This window comes from Gambusia affinis, linkage group LG20, assembly GCF_019740435.1.
Source record: "Gambusia affinis linkage group LG20, SWU_Gaff_1.0, whole genome shotgun sequence".
NCBI lineage: Eukaryota > Metazoa > Chordata > Actinopteri > Cyprinodontiformes > Poeciliidae > Gambusia > Gambusia affinis.
This window is the reverse complement of record NC_057887.1, coordinates 19493053-19517703: the sequence shown is the minus strand read 5'-3', so window position 1 is coordinate 19517703 and position 24651 is coordinate 19493053. Positions and strand designations below refer to the sequence as shown.

General features: G+C 36.1%; 1 protein-coding gene across 3 annotated transcripts in view; it reads right to left on the bottom strand.

Moving 5' to 3' along the window:
* plce1 (phospholipase C, epsilon 1) overlaps positions 1-24651 on the bottom strand; it is an 84275-nt gene that overhangs the window by 21410 nt on the left and 38214 nt on the right. For all 3 annotated transcript variants that reach the window (XM_044102280.1, XM_044102279.1, XM_044102281.1), the window contains exons 8-20: positions 12615-12769; positions 11010-11177; positions 5219-5364; positions 4971-5118; positions 4770-4880; positions 4568-4677; positions 4370-4486; positions 1790-1918; positions 1578-1714; positions 1194-1300; positions 970-1094; positions 722-866; positions 123-287 (exon numbers count right to left, since the gene is read on the bottom strand). In XM_044102280.1, coding sequence (XP_043958215.1) covers positions 123-287; positions 722-866; positions 970-1094; positions 1194-1300; positions 1578-1714; positions 1790-1918; positions 4370-4486; positions 4568-4677; positions 4770-4880; positions 4971-5118; positions 5219-5364; positions 11010-11177; positions 12615-12769 — 1763 coding nt within the window. The remainder of the gene's footprint in view (positions 1-122; positions 288-721; positions 867-969; positions 1095-1193; positions 1301-1577; positions 1715-1789; positions 1919-4369; positions 4487-4567; positions 4678-4769; positions 4881-4970; positions 5119-5218; positions 5365-11009; positions 11178-12614; positions 12770-24651) is intronic.

Here is a 24651-nt window from a genome sequence, read left to right as displayed (position 1 = left end):
AGAATCAGAGATTTAAATGTTTTTTGGGCCTTCACAGCTTAAATTACTATGAATTTGAGTTATACAAGTTGTTAAAGATACACTGGAAAAAAGCAAAACACAGAAATCATACATGTACTGACCCTTACAAGAACTTTCTTTTTCTTTTTGGACTTGTCATTGATGCTCAGAGGGCTGTTTTTCTGGTTACTTTGTTTCTCTACAGCACCTGTGCCCATGTTCCACCTCCTCCCACCAAACAGCTCAATGGCCTGAGCTAATGTGGGACCTTCGTACCTGCCTTCCTCCTAAATATGCAGTAACACAGAATTAGACCAAAATATTTATATGTTAAAATAGCACTGATAATAGTACAAACACTCCTTGAATTTCTTCACATTTCATCAAAGTGCAATCTTTTTTATTCCAATTTTATGTGATTGATTGATACAAAATAGTGCAAAATTATGATGTTGAATGATTTTGAAACTACAAAATAAGTGGTTTAGATCAAAGCAAATGCATGTGTTAGAATGGCCCTGTCAAAGTCTCTGTCTATTTACTAAGTAGGTGTCTTCTGAAGGTAAATGTTTGAACCGGATTTTTTCCAAATAAATAACAAGGTTGTTTGTGGTTGCAACATGATAAAATGTGAAAAAGTTCAAGACGAATTCTTCTGCATTCACATCACATGACTGAGTTAGTAAAATTATTAGTGATACAATTCCAGTTCATAATTTACCTGATATAAGCTAACATACTGCCTCCTCAGCCACTGAAGTCTTTGGTCTGGGAACTTCTTTAGTTTTCTGGTTGCATTCACCAGCTCTGACAGGCCCTTGTGGAGCATTTGCGCGGTGTGTTTGGGCACCACAAAGTGTAGTAGTCTGACAGCACAAGTTGGCAAATTGGTTCAAGTTTCAAAATCACAGCAAGGTGTTTTGGCAGCAAATCAGTCTTGCAGCCTGCTGATAGTAAACACACACCAACCTGTTGTCAGTGGTACTGAGACCGTAGAGCAGAGTTAGACCATTCTCCTCCACCGTCATTTGGCTCAGCTTGTTTTGCAAACACACAGCGTGAACATCAACCCCCTGGTGGCCCAAAAACACTGCCTGCAGATTCACATAAACACCATGAGTCTAAATCACCACCGTGATATGTAATTTAAACACAAAGCACGTTCTTAAGAGAGTTAGATTTTTTCAACAAACCTTCACCACTCCAATGTCCAAGAGGCCTTCGGCTAACCCAGGCACTACGCTCTGTCCTAACCCGGGTGGCTGTTCCATGGGGGAGGCTCCTCCGCTTTGAGGCTTACCTGCCAAATATTTACAAAATGTTGGAGATGTGGTCAAGGACAGGGATTTAACGATGCTCTGCATGGATGCGATCATTTACAAACAAGTTAAATGGCTTATGTGGCAAATATAAAGACACTTGGCAAACAAAATATAAGTAAACAAGTACAGAGCTGGTTTACAACATAAATTACAGGAAATTATATTTTTTAAGGTAGAGGGCTCTGTTTTAAATTTGTTTAAAGAATAATAAGGTGAGAGGAAATGGAGAGACATAAATGTTTTAAGGATATCTACCCCAGATGAGCGTCGTGTTGTCAGGCTGAAGCCGCAGCAGACAGCGAGCTGTGAGGTGGCTGTCCTGGTCGTAATGAATGACTGTAGCTCCCTGCAGCAGAAACTGGTGAACATCTGGCTGTAATGACAATACATACCTAGAAAAAGAAAGAAAACTAAATTAACATCTGTTCATGCCAAACAAGGGCCATATTTGTATATTTATTTCTTACCAGGGAATAAGCTCCGTGCCGTGACTGAAAGCTCTATGCGTCTCCTCGGTACCCTGAAACTCCACCTCTTTCAGTTTTGGTTCAATGGACAGGTCACCGTCCGAGTCCGACAAGTCTCCAACTGTGTATCTGTAGATACAATTCATTTGTATTATGGTTGGTGCATATATTTAACCTCAATTGTTTTAAATGGTTTGAACTTATTCAGGTGCAGTCACATAACACATTAAAAGCATTAAAAACCCAATAAATACACACTTGATGTAGTAAGTGGTGATTATACATCACCATGTAATTATCACTGCTTATTCCACAAATGGGAATAAGCAGTGGAAATTATATTTCCACTCAATTTTGGAATGGAAATATAAAACACCTCAATTTTGCAAGTACAACATAAAAATAAATCACAGTTTGATATTACACTGTTTTTCAAAGGCAGCCTGCAGCACAAGATGTCTTTAAACCAAAATATGAACTTTCATTTATTGGAGGATGAGATGTTGTGTGGAACACTAGAACATGACAGCCTTAAGTTGTAAATAGAAAAGAGGTTGTTTCTTGATCTGGCTTTTAGGTGAAGTTTATTAGTAAATTTTGGTATTTTCTCAATAACAATTTTAGCAACTTACCTATTTACATTTTTATTATGCTTATGTCTATATCTTGACAGTTTTGGCAAGTGCTAAATATTTCCAAAATATTATTAGCAATATTTAACATAACAAAATCCTCTTGATGTTTGTAGATTTTTATAATGTTTTTAGCATTTGTAAAGCATTTTGCTACACTTGCCTCTATAAATCAAGTTTAACCCTCCAGTATTTGGTGTTTCATACATGACATCATCTCATTTTGGCAACTTCAAGCTGTGTTCTGCTTTTTCCTGGCTTGCTTTCTTTTGAACCTTTTTACGTATTTCCCAAATTCAAACATAGAAATAAGTATGAACATAGTGAGCACAACGGAAAAACATTATGATACATGCTCTTAAAGTACCTGGCTTGCAGCTCAAACTGCAACTTAGCCTGTGTAAATGTGAACACACACTGTTCAAACTCCTGCAGTTGGTATTCAACAACTATAGCAACAACTTAAAACACAGGCTTTGTTTCTGGCATTGTCCTAAATCAGTGTTTCCCAACCCTGATCCTCAAGGCACACTGCATGTTTTAGGTATTTCCTTGCTTCAGGCCAGCTGATTTCAATTGATGACTAACAGGCGTTTGTTGAACTGCAATCAGTTGAATCAGGCACATTAAAGCAGGAAACCTCTAAAACATGTAGGACAGTGTGCCTTGAGGACCAGGGTTGGGAAACACTGTCCTAAATGAATGGCAACTATAATAAAGAAGGGGGGGGGAAAGGAGGAGAGGAAGAGTGAGAAAGAAAAACAGGGACAGAGGAAGGTTCTGGCAGTTGCCTCAGGTAAAAGAATCAAAGAGATCCAGACCACAGGAAAAGAAGCAATAAACCGCTGTCACATTGTAGTCCAAACAGAGGAAAACCATACGGCTAACCAAAAAGAAGTAGTGTTCTTATCTTTACCTGCAAGATGCAGTCAAAGACAGAGAAAACAACTAAACCAAAATGAATAATTTATGTCAAAACTTTGATTAAATCTGTTTCTTTCACTTTCTAAATTCCAGTTTGAGTTACAAGCTACCTGCCACCAGTGGCCTGAGAACTACCAGAGCCCTGTTCCTTCCTGTCCTGACAGGAAGCAAGCCTGTTATCTTTTTTCTTTTTGACACAGTGTTTTATGTGAGCTCGGTTTCATCTCAATAACAATCTGCAAATGTGTTCCTTTGCAAACCCATTATCTTGTACCGCTATTTATGTTCAAAAAAATGAAAAAAAATCAACCAAAATCAGAGGCTGGAAAACATTTAGTTCAATTCAGTCTTGAAGGATGTCAACAAAAGGCTGAACTGTTTAGCATAGAGAAAAAATTGTTACGTTTTTATATTTTACTTTAAATTTAAACTTTCAAAAAATGTTAATGACTCACAAAAATGTTGCAACTGCACATGCAGGGATTCCACAGTGTTTTTACTGAGGGCTGACCAGCCAAGCCAATCATTCTCTGTATTCATAACTTTGATGTAAATCAGAATGCAATATTTTTTAGCCTTGCCCATGAGTCATTGTCTGTGAATGAATAAGAAAGGAGAAAACTAAATTTTGGAAACAGAACTTTGGCACAAAGGATCAACATTTCCAAGCAACACAATCAACAGCCACTTAAAACTGAAAAAGAAAAAACTATTTCCTTCTGCCTTCGCAAGTGCATCAGAAAGCATTTTTGCAAGTGCATCAAAACTTTACTAAAAATTAATTTAATACCAGTAAATAAACAACTTTTGAATTGATTTAAAGAAATAAAATAACTTTTAAAAGGAAGTTCATAGAGTCTTTATGCTTTAGAAGAACTTGTTTGCAGAAACATTCAATATTCTAATAAATTCTTAAAAAAATATATATATATATTTATTTATTTATTTATTTATTTTTTATTTAAAAAAACAACAATAACTTAAAAAAATAGCTTTATGAAAAAATTGGAAGAAAACAACTAACTGATTGCGGCAGCGGTCCCGTAAAGAGTTGCATCTGTATGTGAGGGATGGACCAGTTGACAAGGGACTGGTAGATGTTTCATCGGATTCTTCAGACTCCAAACTACGATTGCACGATCTGAGGATCAGGGAGAGGAAAGTAAGACAAAAAGACAATGGTTATTCTTTCTGGAAGCATAGTGGACCATTTCCAGCTCACCTAATAATCTGCAGGATGTTGCTGACTGTGGCTTCTTTGTCTGGGACGTGCAGCCCATCAGACCCAGACCGAGACATAAAATTGTGCTGCCCGCTGTAGTCGGACACAAACTGGAGACAAACAGAGAAACAGCTGTAATATTTTCTGCAATTACATGTTGAAATTACTGGACTATATCCACACATGACACAGTTGCTTGTACCTCTATTGAGTCGTCTGTGTTATCCGGAGATTGTTTGAGGCTGATGATGCTTGCTGTGCTGTCCAGTGCATCACTCAGCTCTTTTAGAAAAACCCCACAGAATGGCACCACCTGCAGATGAAATGTGAAGAAAAATAAATTACAGAACATTCAGAAATAATCATTTGTTATTTAATAAACATCAACTGCACAGACACAGACCTTGCAGCCTGGGATATTGAGCGCTCGGGTCACAACTTTCTTGTAATCAGAAGAAGATTCATGCTGAGCCATGGCGTCCTTCAAACTTCTCATGGTCTCGATGTCCGTCTGGTCCATAAACTGCCACATCTTCAGCACTTTACGGGATCTGTGGGGAGGGATAGTGGGAAATCCTGATTTAAAACTAGCAAAACAAAACAGTGATAAATATGTGAGGGAATTAAAATAGCTTGTATGTCTCACTGCACCTTAGTCCAGCCAGAAACTCCATGACACCATTGTAGTTTCCCATATTCCAACAGCATCTGGCGACGTGGACAAGATAGGAAAAAACTTCTCTCTTCTCCTCCATTGACCCAGCCGTCAGAACCAGCCACGTCACCCATGAACTCACCTGCATGTTCAAAACAAACATACTTAAGACATATTAACATTTGAAATAAACAGTAACTTGCAATAGTAATAATATATCTTCCACCTTTTCAAACCTTGCCAAGTTACAACCACAAACATCAATTTATTGAGACTTTCTGTGATTTACCAACATTCTTTAACATAAATATCTGAAGAAAGGAGGAATCATTTGTTTTCAATCATTTAATCAATTCCCTGAAGAAAATCAAAAAATCTCAGAGGCTCTGTTAAGGTCTCAGAAAAACTGAGACTTCTGAAACTACAATTGAAGTCCATTCAATTCAGTAATACTTTATTCTTCCCAAAGGTAAGTTAAATGGTTTTTTTTTTTATTATTATTAATCATATTATCTTGAATTTTCTTCAGAGGGTTGTTATATATACTGGCTACGGTCAGCATCTATAGCTATAGATGCAGCAGCAGTCTGTATAACAGCATGTCGGAAGAAGCCTCTGACTGAATGCACTTTGCACAATAATCTCCAGAGGTTCCACAATACAGAACAGAACTGGCCTTCTATATTAACTTCTTCAAGGGTTCTTTTTCACTAATTGACGCTCATCCTACATGATGGCAGAAAAGATTGCACTTCATAACAGATTTATAGAAGTTATGGGGCCTCGTACTCCAAACACTGAGGGACCTAAACTTCCACACAAAGTACAGTCTGTTCTATCCATTCTTGTAAAGTGATTCACTGCTGCGTCTGTTGTCCAAGTGAACAGTGAGGTATTTAAAGTCCTCCATCAACTTCACTTTTTCTCCCATGTTGGAAATAATGTTCTGCACCACCATGTTTTCCACAACGAAACATGGCAGCAGCAGCTTTATCCTCCAGAAAAGGACAGAAGAGATGATCAGACTGGATAGGAAGGTGGGTGGAGTTAAATATAAAAGTATTGATTAAGTGGAAACTAAACACAAATGAGCGCCACACCAGCTAATTGGGAGATTTGATTTATATAAGTATTGAAATACTGAAAGCTGAAGACAAGTGGATCTTGCAGTTTTGAGATTTTTATTTGTAAAATATTTTGAAAATGATGTATCATTTACTTTTTGCTAATTAATTATGCAATACTTAATGATTGCATTTTTCATAAAATCCCAATAAAATACATTGAACTTAGAGGCTTAGAAGGTTCAAGAGGTAAGGCATTGTAAATTGCAACTAAAAGAGTGAATAAGTCTGAAAGGCCTTTATTATTAAAATGACCATTAAATCAAATATATTTATGCAATACTTTAACATGAAATAACAGCTTTAATAATGATGTGAAGTGCTGCTCATCTAGAAATGATAATGTTTCATTTGCAAATACTCCTTATTGATTCATTTAGATAAGTTCATGACATAATGCGCCATATCTCTGGTTGCCTTGTTTTTGTTGTGACTGTGTTGTTACTAGGTGCATTGCAACTCGGTGACATAAGACAAATCCTGACACTTTTTATTGTGTGTGGTCTCAATGATGCTCATGAATTCTTTTTTGGAGATCTGTGACTAAACTGGCAGTCTATGTACAAGATCATGTCCCTCCCATACACACACGCACAGAAAAGACATGGGGAGATCGGATGACCATCAGCTGTGCATGTGCAAACACATGATGGTCGAACCCGATATGGATCAGGGTCACATTCTTTGGGCTGGACACACAGCCTCATCTGTAAAGCTTCCTGCTCTCTTGTGTCATTGTCTCCAAGCATTAGAGCCTCATTAATGTAGCCGCACACACACATAAAACACACACAGTGAAACTCACTAACCCTATTGCGGGTGGTAAAAACATCCCCTGGCCTAAAGATCTATTACTGGCTTATGTAAGAATGTGTACAGCTAACCGCAGGCAAACTTCACAAGGACTAAATAAAGCCACCAAAAGACATATACACACGCACACACACACGCATTCATACAAAATACTGTAAAATACATAGTTTTAAATACACAACAATTTTTACTTATTTCTTTGTACTGTAAGAAAATAATCAAATAAGTTTTTATCAATACGAAAGATATAAATGTGGTTCCCTGCTTATTTTGTTTAGTTGTAAATAACTGGTTTCTTATATTAGTTATATTTTATTTAATGCAGACACAAAATATCAATCAAAAGTACAAAAGATGCATTAAATAAAAGTTACTGATAGGTATGAATGTCATTGATGCCCTATCAGTAGCTTAGAAGAAACATTAGAGGAACTACAAAAAAAAAAAAAAAAACCTCAAGGATTTTCAGAACAAAAATGGCTCCACCAGCCTGTTTTTTCAGAACCACTTTAATTTGCATTGCGTTCACCGAACAGCAATGATTTTCTACATTGCTGAACAAAGCACAACAACCAGCTTGGCATGGCTCCACCATGCTTGCTCCAGTCAAATTTACAATTTGTTTAGTTTTGAATGCTGAGCCAGTAGATGTTGGATATTCATGAATTGCTTCTGACTGAGCAGAAGGTAACCGATAAGTGTAGAACCAGAACTCCAATGCAATCCCTACACTGCTCTTTTTCTCATAAGGTCTCATCAAAATATTATCTACTTCATTGTTCTTCTACTTCTGTGTCATAACAACTGGATTAAATGTTTTGTGTTGGTTTTTCCACAAATATTCTTACATGTTCAGCAATAACACTACAGCTTTGGATGTAAAACATACCCTTTATCTGTTTATTATTTTCAAAACTTTTCTGGGGATTAATTAAAAGGTTAAGAAACTTAATCCTATTGCTTATAATTTGTGACATAATATTAAATAACAGAGCATCATGGTTTTACTCATTATTATAATGCCATGCATAGTTTGTCTTCATTTCTGCCATCTCTACATTCTAGAGGATTTTATTTTTCTGGAGTCTGAATATTTTCTAGCCTTACCGGTGCGAAACTGATCACACCAGTGATACAGTTCACATAGATACAGAACCTCAGATACAGGCAATCTATCCTGGAGTTTTCTAAAACTGCAGTGCTGTAGCAATATCAGTGGTTTAGAGGCTTGTTGTAGATTCTACTATAAATGGCATACTGACAAACTGCTGCCCTATACTCTTATCTCTTACACCTCTGTGTTCTAGGTGAGGCAGGAACTGCGTGCCATGCATGAAAATCTTTTATCAGTCACTTTCAGCAGCATGACATAGTGTAACACCATGTCAGCAAGGAGGTTTAAATTACAGTCACCATCCTAACCATCCCGACCATCTGCGAAGTGGCATTCTGAGCCGCCACAGATCAAGGGAGCGCATGGACCTGGCAACTCTTCTGATATTCCAGACAGCAAAAGTGTTGCACAGGACAAATAACAAGACAGGAAATGAGAAGATATTAGATACAGATAATAGATTATGCAAGAGACTGTCTTAAAACAATAACCATCTTGTAAACACACCACAGTCTGCCATTTTTTGTTTTGTTTTGTTTTTTAAATTGGCAGCACGACACACACATACACACACATGCCAAACTGGAGTTGCGTACAATTCGATCCTTTGATGTTTGTATGTGTCCATCTGCCTGTTTGTCCTTCCGCCTGCCTGTCTCCATCTGTTATTAGCTGAACTTTGAGAGTTGTTTTCTCCTTGATACAAGACTTATGTAACAGAGGTTGACAGAGAGCTATTACAGACTTAGCACAGCACATACTGGTTCTGTCAAAGCTAAACACCCGAGACAGACACACAAAGAGGCCCGAAATTCTCACCATTCCCTGTCTAGCTGATTTTGCCTTGGAAAGTAATTTCATATCCATACATGGCCTGAAAATGAACTGGATCACAATCAATACAAAACTAGAAAAAGCAGATTGAAACTTTCTGACTGGAAAAAATAATCCTACAACCCCATAATTATCTAGACTGCAACTAAAAAGTTCTTGTGCAGGATTGTATATACTATGATGCACATCCGAACAGTTTTTCAGTCAACTTAATATAGAGACTTCAAACTTTTCAGTTATAGACCTTTATAATATGAAATTTAATAGAAAAGTAAAATATTTTCACCCAAACTAAAAAACTAACAAACGCAACTTTTAACTTTGACATATTCAAAAAATAAGCTGTTCAATGCAACCAACCTGATGATTGGTCAGACAGAAACTCTAAAGTTTGATCTTCTCTATAGTCACAATTTCAGAATATATTTCTTTACATGTTGAGACATGTCAGTGGGAAAATGTGAAAGAACGAGACTTCCAGCTGATAACAGGAAGAGTAAGTGGAACATGCTGGAATTTGAAATCTCATAGCTAAATTCTTTGGGGAATGTTTGCAGAAGCTGTTTCAGAAATGTTGGCCTCAGAATTTTTCTAATTGCTATATTGATACAATAAGAGTTCAAATTGTCCCATCTGTGTTCATTTTGTGTTTGTTTTAAAATAGTAAAACAAACACACAGCAATTACTTTCTAGCACGTGAGGCGATATAAAAAAAAATAGTTCATCTTTCACCACTAATGGCAGAAATATTAGATTTTAATGTCTAATGTCTTAGATAATCTTGTATGGGTTTGCAAAAAACAGAAATTGTAAGACTCTGATCAGTGGATCCCCCCATTATTACATACACCACAGTTGAAAATGTCTTGTTTATTTTTACCCATTTCTGTATTGCTGCTCAATTCAAAATTCAAAAGCAACACCTCTAGTTTTTAAGACCGAAATAACTCAAATACATCTTAACACAAATTCCAATAATGGCAAAACACAACCCTTAAACCCCGAAATGAATATAGATGTATGATTTGTAAAATTATAAATCTACAACAGTAGATGAATACAATCCAAAATACTGTACACTTCCACTTAGAAAATATGTCTTACTAAATCCAAGTCAAAAGTTCAGAGTAGGAAGTCACTTCAGGGATTCATCACTGACTTGAGGGTAGAATCACTGCTGTCATTTGACTCTCATTCCACTCTGCCCATACATGGTCACGCTGCACATTTGGAGAACGATTTTATGTCTCCCCTCTTGCAGACTTAAATGAAAACCAGCTGATAGAGCAGGCATGCAACCTACAGATGACTTCATCATTCCCAATCAATCTCAGCTCTTCGAACACTTGTTCTTTCTCAGCATTTTTATAACAGTTTATAGTTGAATTCACCAAAATAAACAAGGCACGACAGTATAAGTTTAGCCAACTTAATAAATGTGCTTATAAACACACATCCTCTGTTACAATGATAGACTTGCATGGTTATCCACTAGGAAGGGTCCAGCTTGAGGAAATTGTACATTAATATCAAAAACCAGATGCATAGTGTCACCATGTTTACAAGGTTCTCAGCGAATCTTTTTTTTTATAAAAAGCAACCTATTTAGTTGATTCTGTTCTTAATATTTTCCCCGTGTAACAACATAAAAAAATGTTTAGCGGTTTTGATAATCTAATCTACACTGACATCATGTTGTACAGTCTTAAAGATAAACACCAGTGCTGCCAAGTTGTTTTAGTGACTTCATGTTGCTATTAAAACCGAAACACAGAACACGCACAGTTCAGATATGTGCATCATAAAGGAAATACTTCCTGTAAATCTACATTAACGCAAGCAATGAGCCAAAATAAAAAACTCTCAACCAGATATCTGGTTTTCTCAAGTGGCCGCCTCACCTCATTGAACCGCGCCACTAGGTCCTCCACAGCATTGCTACACTGAGCATTCTGCGTGGGCATGGCCGGCACCGACAGCGAGGCCTTGAGGTTTGGGTGGCGTCTGGTCTGACACTCAGGACTGCCAAGATCTCGAGTGAGGAAGCAGAGGTAATCTAAAGGAAAGACCTGGAGAAAGACAAGACAGTTGTTGAAGTACATTTTCTCACATTTGAACTTCAATATATTTTTAAGACTCTTAACACAAACTAGAGATTACTTGGGATGGAAGGGAACTGATGCATAATTTAAAAGTGTTTTACAATTAAACATCGGACATGCATTGCTGTTATATTTAGGCATAAATAAAAATAAAGCTCAACTGACTGTCAGCAGAGGTAGATCAAAAACAATATTTCAGGCTTTGAACAAGTCATTAAGCATAAATGAATCCATCTTCTGAGCATGGCACAATAACAAATGTACCAAAGACGGGGCCGTGCAGCTAAACTCAAAAGGTGGATCAAGGAGAGAACAAATGGTAGAAGCAGTTGAGAAGCCCTTGGTAACTCTGGAGAAGCTGCAGAGATCCACGGTTCAAGAGGGAGAATTAGGGGAACTATTTATCATGGACTGTACTAATGTGGCTTTTATGGATGAGGAGAAAGAAACAAATAAAAGTTGAAAAATATCATACGAAGTCTTACATGAAGTTTACCGCAAGCCATATAAAGCAAACAGCAGACCTGTGGATGAAGGTTATCTGATCAGATAAGACCAATATTGACCCCTTAAGATGAGTGGCCGAGAATTATCACTGCACATCCACCCATGCTCAACATAAACCATGGTAGTGTCAGAATCATGCTTTCGGATGCTCTTTCTTCACCAGAAACATCAAATCTGGTCATAGTTGATAGGAGGCGGCGTCAGTACTGCAAGAGATTTTTGATTTAGATTTAGATTTTTGATTTTAGATTTTAGATTTAGTAAATTTTTTAAATTTCTATATACATTAAGTATTTAATTGCAGTGTTTTGATTCTTCATTTATTTCTTTTTCTTATTTGTTAAGATTTTTATGTATTTCTCCTTTTTGTTTACTTTGAGGAGTATTTTTATGTCTGTTTTAGCCTCTATGTAGGATTTTGTGTAACATTTATCTGTCTGGAAATTGAACTACAAATCAAGACTGCAAATGACTTGAGTCAAGAGTGGAGGCTCACCTTTCTCCAGGACAAAGACTAAACACAGAGACAGAACTATGATGAAGCGGTTAGATCAAAGATAAATAATGATAGAACGGCCAAGACAAGGTGTAGACAGAGACCCAATTAAGAAAGTGTGGCAAGCCTTGAAAATTAAAGCTCCACCCAAAATAAATGTTTAAAATCATGAATCATTTCACTTTGACGTCACAATTTTGCACTGAAGCACACAAACACAATTTGTGGTTGTATTGGGACTAAATGTAAATAATTTCAGAATGGTATAGATTCTACTGAAGTGTGTTGTGTTTAAAGAAAAGAAAGTTATTTGTTCTTCTTGAAATTATTTTTTTTTATTTATGAATAAAAAAAAATCCCAGTTTGTCATCAAAATCCTCACCCCTATCTGCACATTTTACCTGTTGATAGAGCTGCTGCTCCTGCTCTGTGAGGATGCAGGCAATCTCCTCTGGGAACTGAACGAGGTGGCGCAGCTCTGCCAGCTCCTTGCTGATCCCACTCACACTGGGAGGAAGAGAGCTGCTGCTGGTCATACTGTTGGCCAGCTGACGCTCTGAATGAGGAGACAGAGAGGATTGGAGACATGTAAAGACAAAGCATAAGTTTTGCATTATGTGTTTAGGTCATATCAACATCTATAACTTCTTAAGGAAGAGTAAGTAGAAAGGATACAGAGGGGTGAAGAGGAGAAGGTGGGAATGGAAAGCAGAAACTACTCAAGGACATGGCAGTACATTAAAAAGGACATAAAGCAGGAACAAGCAAAGGCTGATGTTTCCCGTTCAACCTTATAAATTTATAGCTTCACTGAAATGTGGTTTTTTATTTTATCCTGAATATTTAAAGTTTGCAGACACATAAAGTCCCTGTGTACCATGTAGTCATCATCAGTCAACAACAGCAAGCCCACTTCTTCCTTTAGAAGTAAAGAGCATAGATCATCTGCAAGTTCCTGTGTTTGGATTTCAGTCAGGCCCATTAGTCTGTCTGTTTACACATACACACACACATTCGCACAAATGCAAACCTGTCCCGATCTCTGCTAACAAAGGACTAATGGACAGTTTCTACACTGGTTCAGGGGCTGCCAGGTGGACATTCTGTACATTGTCGGGATGAATGCCACATAAACAAACATTTCCAGGGATCATTAAAAGGGGACTCTTTCAAAAGTTTCATATTGCAACCATCAGGACATGATGCCTATCTTAAAAAAGCTTGAACTTCTACAACAATCCATTAGGATGAAATCTGTATGGGTTGGTGATTAGTCAGACCAAAGCCATGACAACACATCTAATCAGAAAAAAAGAAAGATGTCTTTTGGATCAGCATTGCCACTACATAAACATTATCTGTTGTTATCCATTACAAAGATGTTTGAGTTAAGTGTCTGGCACTTAACTCAAACAGTTAAGTTTGAGTTACCGTAAGTGCCAGACACTTAACTCAAACAGTTAAGTTTGAGTTACCGTAAGTGCCAGACACTTAACTCAAACAGTTAAGTTTGAGTTAAGTGCCAGACACTTAACTCAAACAGTTAAGTTTGAGTTAAGTGCCAGACACTTAAGTCAAACAGTTAAGTTTGAGTTAAGTGCCAGACACTTAAGTCAAACAGTTAAGTTTGAGTTAAGTGCCAGACACTTAACTCAAACAGTTAAGTTTGAGTTGCTGAAAGTGGCTTTACATAGACCACTTTCAGCTTATTAATGTTTTGAGATTATAAGTTGCGTAAAGTTGATAGTAAAAGCAAGACGATGTACATTAATTAACACCAACATCAGGACCTCGAGTCTCTCTGGTCATTGTCAATTGTCATATGAAGAAGCCTATTTACTTTTCCTGCAACCACACAGACACAAAACTCTGTGTGCGTACGTATCCAGACACTCTCTTAAAGGGCCGACCATGGTAACCCATAAGATTGGCAACACGTAGGCATGGAAACGGTAGTGAGTGCTCTGCGGGAGCAAAACTTGCTTATTTACACAGTTTGATTTGTGGATCCGGCCTCACAGCTTCTATAATGGACTCTCAGCATGTGTGCACACAAGCGTGCAGGATGAAAGCGAGGACAGAGTATGTGTAAGAATTACACTGAGTGGATTTTACAATCGGCTTTGGATAATAACAGTTTATATCAGCTTCTTATACGCCTTGTAAAAAGGAGTAATATCCTTTAATATACATGTTGAAAACTTGTTAGAAATGAATTATAAGTAACATTTTTAAATGCTGTAAATGGAAGTAAGTGTTGCTTTTTGTTTTAACTATAAGAAATTAACCATTTTTATTTTGTGTAAATATTATGACATATGGTTGTTTTGACTGAAATATAACATTAAAACATCTCAGTTCTAGAAAAGAAGCAGCTTAAAAATGTTGTTCTGAATCAACAGTAATGGACAAATAGGTAGAAAAGAAAATCTTACTTCTTCCATATTTAAAAAAAAAGGGAGCTTTAATGTTGATGAAACTATATTTTAAATATGTATTGCTCAATGTGAACCATATTTCTTACAAGAATTATTTGCTACATTGCCACTCCTGTGAAGTGTAAATTAAGACAAGCTCAAATTATTCATCTTCATTTGATGACTGTGCAGCAGCCCTTCATGGTCATTCATTTATTCATCCTCTGAACAAATGCAGTCAACCACAGCTGTTAGCCAAGACAGTGACAAAGAGGTCTTAAAGATACTGAAAGAAAGAATGTAAATGCAAATGTAAACCAACACTATGAGGGAGAACATGGCCAGTAAACAAAAAGTAATCAATGCATATTGTCCAGCTTTTCAAATTCTTTCACTTACTTTACTTATGAAGCTTAAACTTCCTTTTTTATGAAAAAAAACCCCTCAAATAATTACAACTCGCAGTGAGAAGTGGACAGTATTTCTAACCTATACGTTTACCTGACTAGATAAATATTTTAAGAATACCGCCCTCTTCCTTTAAGACTGATAGAATATGAGCCGGGAGTAATTGAAAATGATGTCCCTGTGATTATGCATGGATTTACTCATCTATAATGCATGATGAATACAAAAGGCCTACGTGCATGCTTTTGTTTTGCGTGTGTGCTTTAATAGAAGCACTTCTGAATGCAGTAGCGGATGATGCAGATTAGCTGAACATCCTTTTTAACAATTATACATTGACTATTTGTGTTCTGACAACAGGAAACAGATGTTTTGATTACGTTTATATGTGAGAGGTGAATCCTTTGAGGACTGCAGCGTTAAATATGGTTTACCATACACCCATTTTAATTTTATTATTTTAAAATGATGGAACTTATCTATGGCTATTCAACATGGGTAAACGCCATGCTACAGAATAATTATTGTTCATTAAAAAGTCTACACACCTCTGCTGAAATGCAGGGCTGATGTGATGTTTCATAGCACTCTGAAGTTCCATTAACTCAGACTGAGAAGACATGTTGTCTTCCTGACCTTCTTCAGATGACAGCCAAAATCAAAAGTCAAAGATTTTGATTTGGAATTTTGCTAGATCATTTTAAAAGGTTATTTCTTGTCTGCTGAAGCACTTCTTTTATTGATTTTGATGCAGGGTTGGATTTGCAGTAATGGTTAAAAAAATCACCAGTCATTTCTAACTCTAGAACAAGGTTTATAAGATTGTTTTAGTTTTATTTAACCAGGATGCCCTGTTCTAGCTGGCTTCGTGCTTTCGGAGTGGTCTCTGGTCTGCTTTGAATTCACACACAGATTTGGACAAGAGTTCACTTCAACTGAACAGAGACCTAGGTTTTTAGATGGACCAGAGAAAGCTGCATGTGAATAAACACAATTACTCATTAGAATAAAATAAATAAGAGAAAAAGAGACATATTGAGCTTATGAATCAATAAAACAAATGATCTAACAAAAAAAAAACCTCCTGGGTAATTTGAAATACCATTAATCATCCAAATACAACCAAATAAAACAATGATCTTAAGGCATTACCCAGAATCAACTGAGACTAGTATACGTTTTTAACTTGTTTCCTTGGTGAATCAAAGGGATTTACACCAACCATAGGAAAGAAACCTTGAACGTGGTAGATCTTTTTTTTATCTCTCTGGCAGACAGTGGCACACATTTGAACACTGTTTTCATGAGCATGTCAAGAACTGATAACTTCCTCTCTGGAGAATATAGTATACTTTAACAGATGAAGCACAGACAGCTCCAGTGAAATGACTCCAAACAAATCACTGCTTTGAATTTATAAATGTTTATGTTTTATGTTTTTTCAGGATGGCACACAATAGAGATCTTCAGTAAAATATAGCATTTGATAAAAACCAAGCCCTAATAAGCATAACAGATGTGTAAATAATAGTTTGACCACTTAATGTTCTTGTTCAAAGTGAATACACCTCAGAATAAACATCACTTAGACACTCGGGCAAATATTATACTGCTGTAGAAGCAATAAACAATCAGTGAAACTGCTAACATGTCTTGCATATCAGAGAGTTTCCTTTCTGATCAGATAAACTAACTCTTTCAAAGAAAAGGACTAGCTGCAGGCGTCTAACGCTGAATTTGTTTCAGTTTTTTTTTTTTCAGTAGAGATGAAGCCAGTGACAGAAACCAGAGAAAAGACGTTTGGACAAATCCAATAAACAGTTCTGTGTTATGAAACCAAGGACGATCAAAAACATCTGTACAAGTACTGAAGGATTTATAATGTTTGAGGAAAATGGAGTTTAAACTCTCATCCCATGGAAAGTCATTTGTACTTCACAGTAACTTAAACTAATCAGACTGAAGTTTAACAGGGATTCTGGACTCCTAGACAGTTCTAATGATGGATTTGTGTAAAGGAATTACAATGTCCAATTGTTTTCATTTATCCTGTATTCCATTGCAGCAACCTCCACAATTTTAAATAGGTGGAATAATGATTGTTCAATAAAACGTGGACTTGGTGACAGGGATTCTGAACTCCTGGACAGTTCTAATGATGGCTTTATCTAAAGGAATCACAATTTAAGTTGTTTTCATTTACCCTCCACAGTTTTAGTGACACAAACTCATATTCTATAAACTAGAAAACATGTTCTGATGAGGAATGTTTGTTAGATTAAAAGTACTTTTGAAAATAACCTTGAGGAAAGTATTAAACATACTTTTCTATAGTTACACTTTTGTGTAGCATATAAATGTATTACAATTGTTTTTATTGGTGTGATGTTTTTATGATTTTTATCTGTGTAATTAATCTGTGTGTTTCACTCATTGAACTGGGGTACTGAAATGATTTAAAACGTTTAAATCAGATTCTAAAATTATTTTTCAAAATTACTATATAAATGTATGAGAAAAATGAATCCACTCATGACTAAACTTTTCCAATTACATTGACTTACCTTAAATTGAGTTATACTTTTATATTTGTTTGGGTTCCACTTAATTATGTATTGAAAATATGTATTAGTTCTTTTCCCCAGCCAATGAAATTAAGTTAATGATAACTAAATAAACAATTATATAATTCCTTACATCAAAACAAAAATTTATTTTAAGGCTTTTACCACATCTTTGGCAGGAAAGTCGAATTTATAAAGAAGCTTGCTTCTTCTAACTACAGCCCATTTAGTACTAGAGCACTGTAAAATGAGCCTTTAATTCATGAATCAAAATAAAGACAGTCATTTGAAATTTTTGATGGTTTGTGAAGTACAGTATGAGCCAATTCAAATAAATAAATAAATAAATAAATAGTGATCAATTTAGCTTGGAGTACTAAAAGTTAAAACTCAACAACTAAAATAACAGAAGTCCAGAGTGAAGCTTTAACTCTGGAAACACATGGAAACACATAGAAACATGCATAAAACACTCCCTTAAAGACGTGGTTTGTGTATTCTCTCAAGTGCTCAATTTGAGCAAAGACACGTCATTGTCTAATCTAAAATTTTAAACAATTGGAATTAAATTAAATTTTTCCTAAACAATATCCATTGTAAAATGCACTTCACTTTAATCAGCGTTACTAATTAACATGTACTCCAAAAAATCAACATACTCCTGGATATCTCATCTGCATAACAACTGAAAGATGACCACAACAGACTTGGGCAGCTGCAGCTAAGGTAATAGTACAATTTCTTCACTAATGAAAGCAGAGTTTAGCATGTGCTAACATATGTTTTTGTCCTTATTGCAAACGTATTCACCCCACACGAAATACAAGCAAACTCAGATGCAGATCAATTCTCCATATTTTCACCATTAGATCACCGGCAAGCTTTTTAAAGTTACAATTTCCCTGCACTGCAGAGCGAGGAAACCTGCAGTCTCGCTGTACTTCATTTTTCCCCTACTCACTGATCAGCTTGAAGTCCGTTTGGTGAGAGTGCTTCATGGCTGTTGGACAAAGCTGACTGCTCAGCCTCCGTTCTGACAGCTCAGCGCCAGGGTGACCACGATACACTTGTCCACATTTGAGTTGACAGTCCCGTCTCTCCCACAGCTGTTCCCTCTCCTGTTTTCTCTCTCTCTTTGCTCTACTTCTCCCTCCCTAAGTCCATTTCCAACTTGAACTCTGTAACTTGTACTATCTGCTCTCTGTCACTCACCTGCTTGGTGTTCTTGTAAGCAACAGCAGAGGTTCCTCACTTTCTCTTCACCACATTCATTACTTCTCTGTCTCTCTCTCTAGTTCGCTCTCTCTCTCGCTTTCTGACATAACCTCATAAGTCTCCCGCCCACTCCCTACTGACACTACACATAGTTCACAGCCCTGTGATATAGTTAAGCCAACAAGCCTACTCCACATAAAAACAGTGTGTCAGAATTCATACAACCACACCAACATTCAGGAAGCAATGAGTTACAACTAGCAATCAAAAGAAACTAATCTTTTCAGCCTCTTTTCCTCCCCGATGTTGGCCCAGTTTTACCAACAATGAATGAAAACAGGTAGATATATTTTGTTTCCTCATGTATCTTTGCAAGCAGAGTTCCAGTCATTTCTCCATTTTAATATCTCTGCAGTTTAAGCAGTCATTTCAAGACATGTTCTTTTATCTGTTCACTTTGTACCTCTGCTGCAGTTATGTCCAGAGTATGGCCTTCAGAATGACTTTGCATGGCTCAATCACAGTTCAAGAATGATACAAATTTGGCCTACCATTACAGGTGGTGAAGCAGGTGGATAGGTTTTAAAGTTTTTAAATCTTTTATCCATTCACAGTCTATACACACTTATAAAATAATTTCCTGTGGACACCAGGGTTAAGTTACAAATACAGTGAATTAGCTTTGGGAAAATGGTAATGAATGGGCATGGAGAGGTGTTAAGAGTTAAAACAGTAATTTTGCTCCCTTGCTGCTTCATACCTTTGAAATTTTTGTTTATTAGGACTACTAGCCGCTGAAGCAAATTATAATATCACTGCAACATTTGATGAACCGAGAAGTAAATGCTATGTTCTGCAGTGTGCGTGTCTCCGAGCTTAAAAGCATCTTTCTGCCACCCCTATCTGACTTTGTGGCATCGGATGCTGCGTCACTGTTTGCTCTACATCCTGGTATTTTCTGTTCATTGTTTGGAAAGGGAGTTTATCGCAAAGACCTAAACACACAGATTTTCCATCAATGTCAGGCTATCTAGAAGTAAGCATAGTTCTAAATCATGTATTAAGTAACTTAGAAGTCCATTTTATCTGCCCCCAATTCATCTACTGTCAGGTTGGCTGAAAATATAAATAGAAAAACCAACAGATTTTATACGTTGTCTCTGCGTGCTTTAGAGTTATTAATTTGACAGTTTTGTTACTTGCTTACATAAGATTTTTGAAAAGGAGATAGTTTGTCATGTGGAGTCATGTGCTAGGTGCAAGAGAATTCTCAAGCAGAGATCTTAAAACTACAGAAAGAGCCTACGTGCAGCAAATTGTGTTTATTTTTACATTATTTTTGCAGCTCTGTACCAGATAAAAAAACATAAACTTTAACATAAACTCTGATGCAATCTCATGATTTTAGGCAACAAACAGAGTCAGCCCAGAAACAAATAGAAAGCTATCATTTCCCTCTGAGTTACAGGCTATGCCATGTCAAAATGATGACAACGGTATGAGGGAGCTGATAATCTGTGAAATAAAATTAACATTGGGTGCACTGATAAATTGGCAACAGTTTCTTTAATTCTGGGTGGTCAGCCAACACTCATATGTGAAACCGATCTTATTTACCGCCAAAAAGATCTGAAAATCAGCCACTTTCACTTTTTGCACTGCTGAGAAAGAGGGACTCACCCACTAAATCATATCTACACATGCACAGTTAACAATAGTCACCCAAATGATGCCAACTCACCAACTTTTCACACTAAAAAAATAACCCCAGCACGACCAAAATCAGAATTGGCAGGGCAGGCTTTCTAAAGAATGGTGATTGGCCAGAAAACTGCAATCGATGCACCTATAGAGACTCCTGAACACTATACTTTACAGATTAAAGTTTTTGGCTTCAAGCTTTTGAAAACTGTCCCAAGCAATACAATGACTCTAGGTTACCTAACTATTTTTCCCTTTTGCACCCCTACGTCCCATTCATCCATCTATCCATCCATCCATCATATATACCCATCTTTTCTTGCAGGTTGGGATGCAGGCTGGTGCCTATATCCAGAGGTTATTGGACAAGAAGAATGGTACACTCTGAACAGATCACCAGTACACCCCAACATCCAATATGTTGGATGTTGATCTAATAAATTTTTTCCCATTTGGACTAACAGAAACTGTGCTTTTAATATACGAAAGAAGATAAATAGTACTTTTAGAACAAATTGTTGAATTAAAACAATGTTTACAAAAATGAATTTGAATCCTTGGAAAGAAAATAATGGCTATATCCAACTTACTCTGGCACCCTCCAAATACTGCAACTTTCAGACAAGCTGAATTACAGATGATCTGGATGGAAGCTATTTGGAGGTCATTGCAAAACAATGTTAAATGCAATGGGTCAAACGCATTATGTCACATAACAATGGTTCTCTTAGAGGTGTTGTCGAGAGACTGTTGCTTGGCAGTATATAATTAAATGCAGTGTCAACCTCTAGTACACAGAAAATCAAGAAAGGTGCACATCTTTTGAATCTTATCTGTCAATAATTATAGCAGATGAAGACTTTTTCATTCTCCAGAAAAATATTTAAAATGTGATTCATCCTAAACACAGCAGTGAATACTAATGTTGTATTGAATAAAACACCATCTTGAACTCAGATTTTTGCACACCTATTTATGAGGCTTTTCATTCCGCTTGACTATTGCAAGTATGCTTTTTTAAATTTGCTTAATAAATATATCAGCTATGCATTAGCTTGATTAATGACCACCTGCAAAGATGAATATCTAAATATAATTAGCTCTCTCACTCATATTTTTTAAGTCAAAATATAATCTTTTTTTCTATGTACCCCACATTGTCATGCAAGAATACTACCGTTTAACTAACAGAAATTTCTCAGTCATCTTAGAGTATTTTTTCAGTATAAAGTAAAAAGTTCCTGATGAATTAAGGTTTACTTTTACAGCAGTCAGCTCGAACAAAACAACCAACACAGCTTGAACACTAATGACAAACAGAAGGATGAAAAGATGAACAAAGTGAAAGATGAATGGATGTACGAACAGATGGAATATAAATTGCAAATACAAATTTTTCCATGCCTTTAAATGATTGAAATCAAATTATCCTTTTTCTCCAGTTGTGTGTACTGTAAAAAACTAAAAAAAGAAGAAACAAGAAAAAATAATCCTAAAGGTTTTATGTGTGCAGATTAATAATAAGAGATTTAGTTGGGTTTATTGTAATTAATTACTGCTTGTTATTTAAAATGTACAACTCTGAGATATAGTTAGTTTGGCATGGGGTAATTGAAATATATATCCATTAGTCATGAGCATTTAAATGCTGGATTTGAAAACTGCAACCAATGAATGACAGTTCTGAAGTGTATTATGAGATTATAAAACAAATCTCATAATTTAAATACTTTGACCAAAGTAAAACCCATGTCTACAATCTCACCATAAAGAATGTTTGTTTTATTGAATATATTTAGAAATATTACCCATTTAAACAATATGTAATCTTAAATCTTTGAGACTTCCCTTGGCTTTAACTCCCCACAATATTTGCTGTCAGTGAGTCCTAAATACTGGAATGCCACACAATGTAATGTGATGACTGAGCAAAAGAGAGACAAAAAAAGAGAAGGAAACAAAAAGAAACACCAAACACCAGCTTGCAAGGATTGTAGCTCGGAACTAAGTCATGCACTTCCTTTTCACCAGTACAACACAATAAAATATGTTATACAGGAAATGATCTCAAGACATGTCTGAAATAGCCTTTTGCAGATATTATTATTACCAAATCCCAAAAGTCCTTTCTTAGACTGTATGTAACATGCATGAGAAAACATACAGTAAAAACACTTGCAAGAATAAGCAGGATAAAAACAAACTAACTTCTTTTCTTGTGACAGACAAATAAATTTGCAATCTTAACACATGGGAAAGAAAGAGAAACACTAAAAATGTCTTTCATTAGAAATGACTCAGAAAATCTGACATTCTTCAACAGACAGCGTCTCCTCGACAGAGACATTTCATCATTATTTTTGTGTATAAAACTCTTCAACAACTTGTTCAGAAACCCAACTATGAATAAGTACATAATACATCTTCATCCAAATGGACAGAAAATGTCCTGGATGCCAACAATAGTTCTTACAATAAACACTTTAACAAGTCTCTTCGGAGGAAATAAAAATCTCCAGTTTTTCCTTTCTCCCCTAGAAAGCATGTTTATTATCTGCTGAATTGCATAAAAAAGATCAAGGGTGAAAGAAGCAGCATTTTTCTGTAGGCCTTAAAGATTAGGGCCAGGTTATTGTGCTGAAACACTGACAAGAAAAACAATACCAAAAATGGAAAGCAAACCACACCAGCACTGTCCAAGGATTAAACTCTATCAGAATGCCAAGTTTTAGAATAATTAAACTTCATAGATGGGAACAGATAACTTTCTCAATCTTATGCACAATAAATCAACTTTCGAATGCCACTGAACAATTGAGTCCTTCACTTAAGCAAGAAAGTGCATCTGAATATACAAAACTATGCCTAAAATATTTGAATATATGAAACATTTGAATGTGATAAAATACAAAAACAAATATTTTTAAGGGGGTAAATACTTTTTTACTACCTTATGAACAAAAAAACATTAGTAGATCGAACTGAAATTTGTCAAGTGGTTTCACTGAATGTACATGTCACATTAAAAATGTGACTTTGCATTGAGTCTCTGATTCTTGATGCGTCTCAGATAATTTCCCTTCTACATGTGCACCTCAATAGTTCTGTTTTGTTTGCTCCAACATCCACACAATCAGAACACAATGTTATGCTGAAGATATGCACTCTGTATGTGTCCAACTGCCTGCCTCTAAGCGTGCTAATAAAAAGTTAGCACAACACGAAAAAAAAGTTATTAACATGACTGATAACACTGCCTGTCAAATAAAAACAAATACAGAGATTAATCATTTTCGGTGCTTACGCGAGCACCGCAGTGCATGTCTCCATAATCTTGCCAGAGACAGCCAGTCCCCTGGCTCTATGCCAGTGGAAATTAATGTTAGGATCAGCTTACATTTAAGTCATACGTAATGTCATTGTTGAGAAGGTGGACAACCCAGCAACAACCCGACTGCCTTGATAGTGAAGTCATGTCGAGTGAAAAAGAGACAGTAAGGAAACGAGTATGATGGTGGTGAGAAAAAAAAACGACATTTGGATGACTTTCTTGATGTTTTTCCATTTTATGCGACAGCCCAACACATATAAAACATAATAGTGAGGTGAAAAGATGATAAAAACAAATTGTTTTGCAAATAAAACTCTAAAAACGTCTGTCATTAATACATATAAAGTTACACATTAGCTAAACTAACATCCTGAACAGATTTATCAAACTGTAAAATAGGGCTGTAAAAACAAAAGCACAGCACACATTTTCAAACTTTTATACTTTAAACAAAGATAAAATGACATCACAAACAGCATCAACAGATTACCAATCTATTTGTAAGCACTATTTTTTTGAGAGTACCATTTCTGGCTTAAATGGGTTACTGTGATCAGTTTAATTAGTTTGTTTTCTAAAGAAGAACTCAAGAACCCATTTATTGATTTGTGACCCCAAAAGGTGTCACAATCCTAATTTTGAGAACCATTAGTCTGTCACAAAGTTAAAAAATAAATTAATAGATAAAAAATATAAATATAAATGATGTGATTTTTGTTTTGCAACTGCGGTGATTTATAATGGCCATAATACATCTAGAACAAAGGGAATGAAGTATGGGTATTACTAAAGAGCAGAGAAG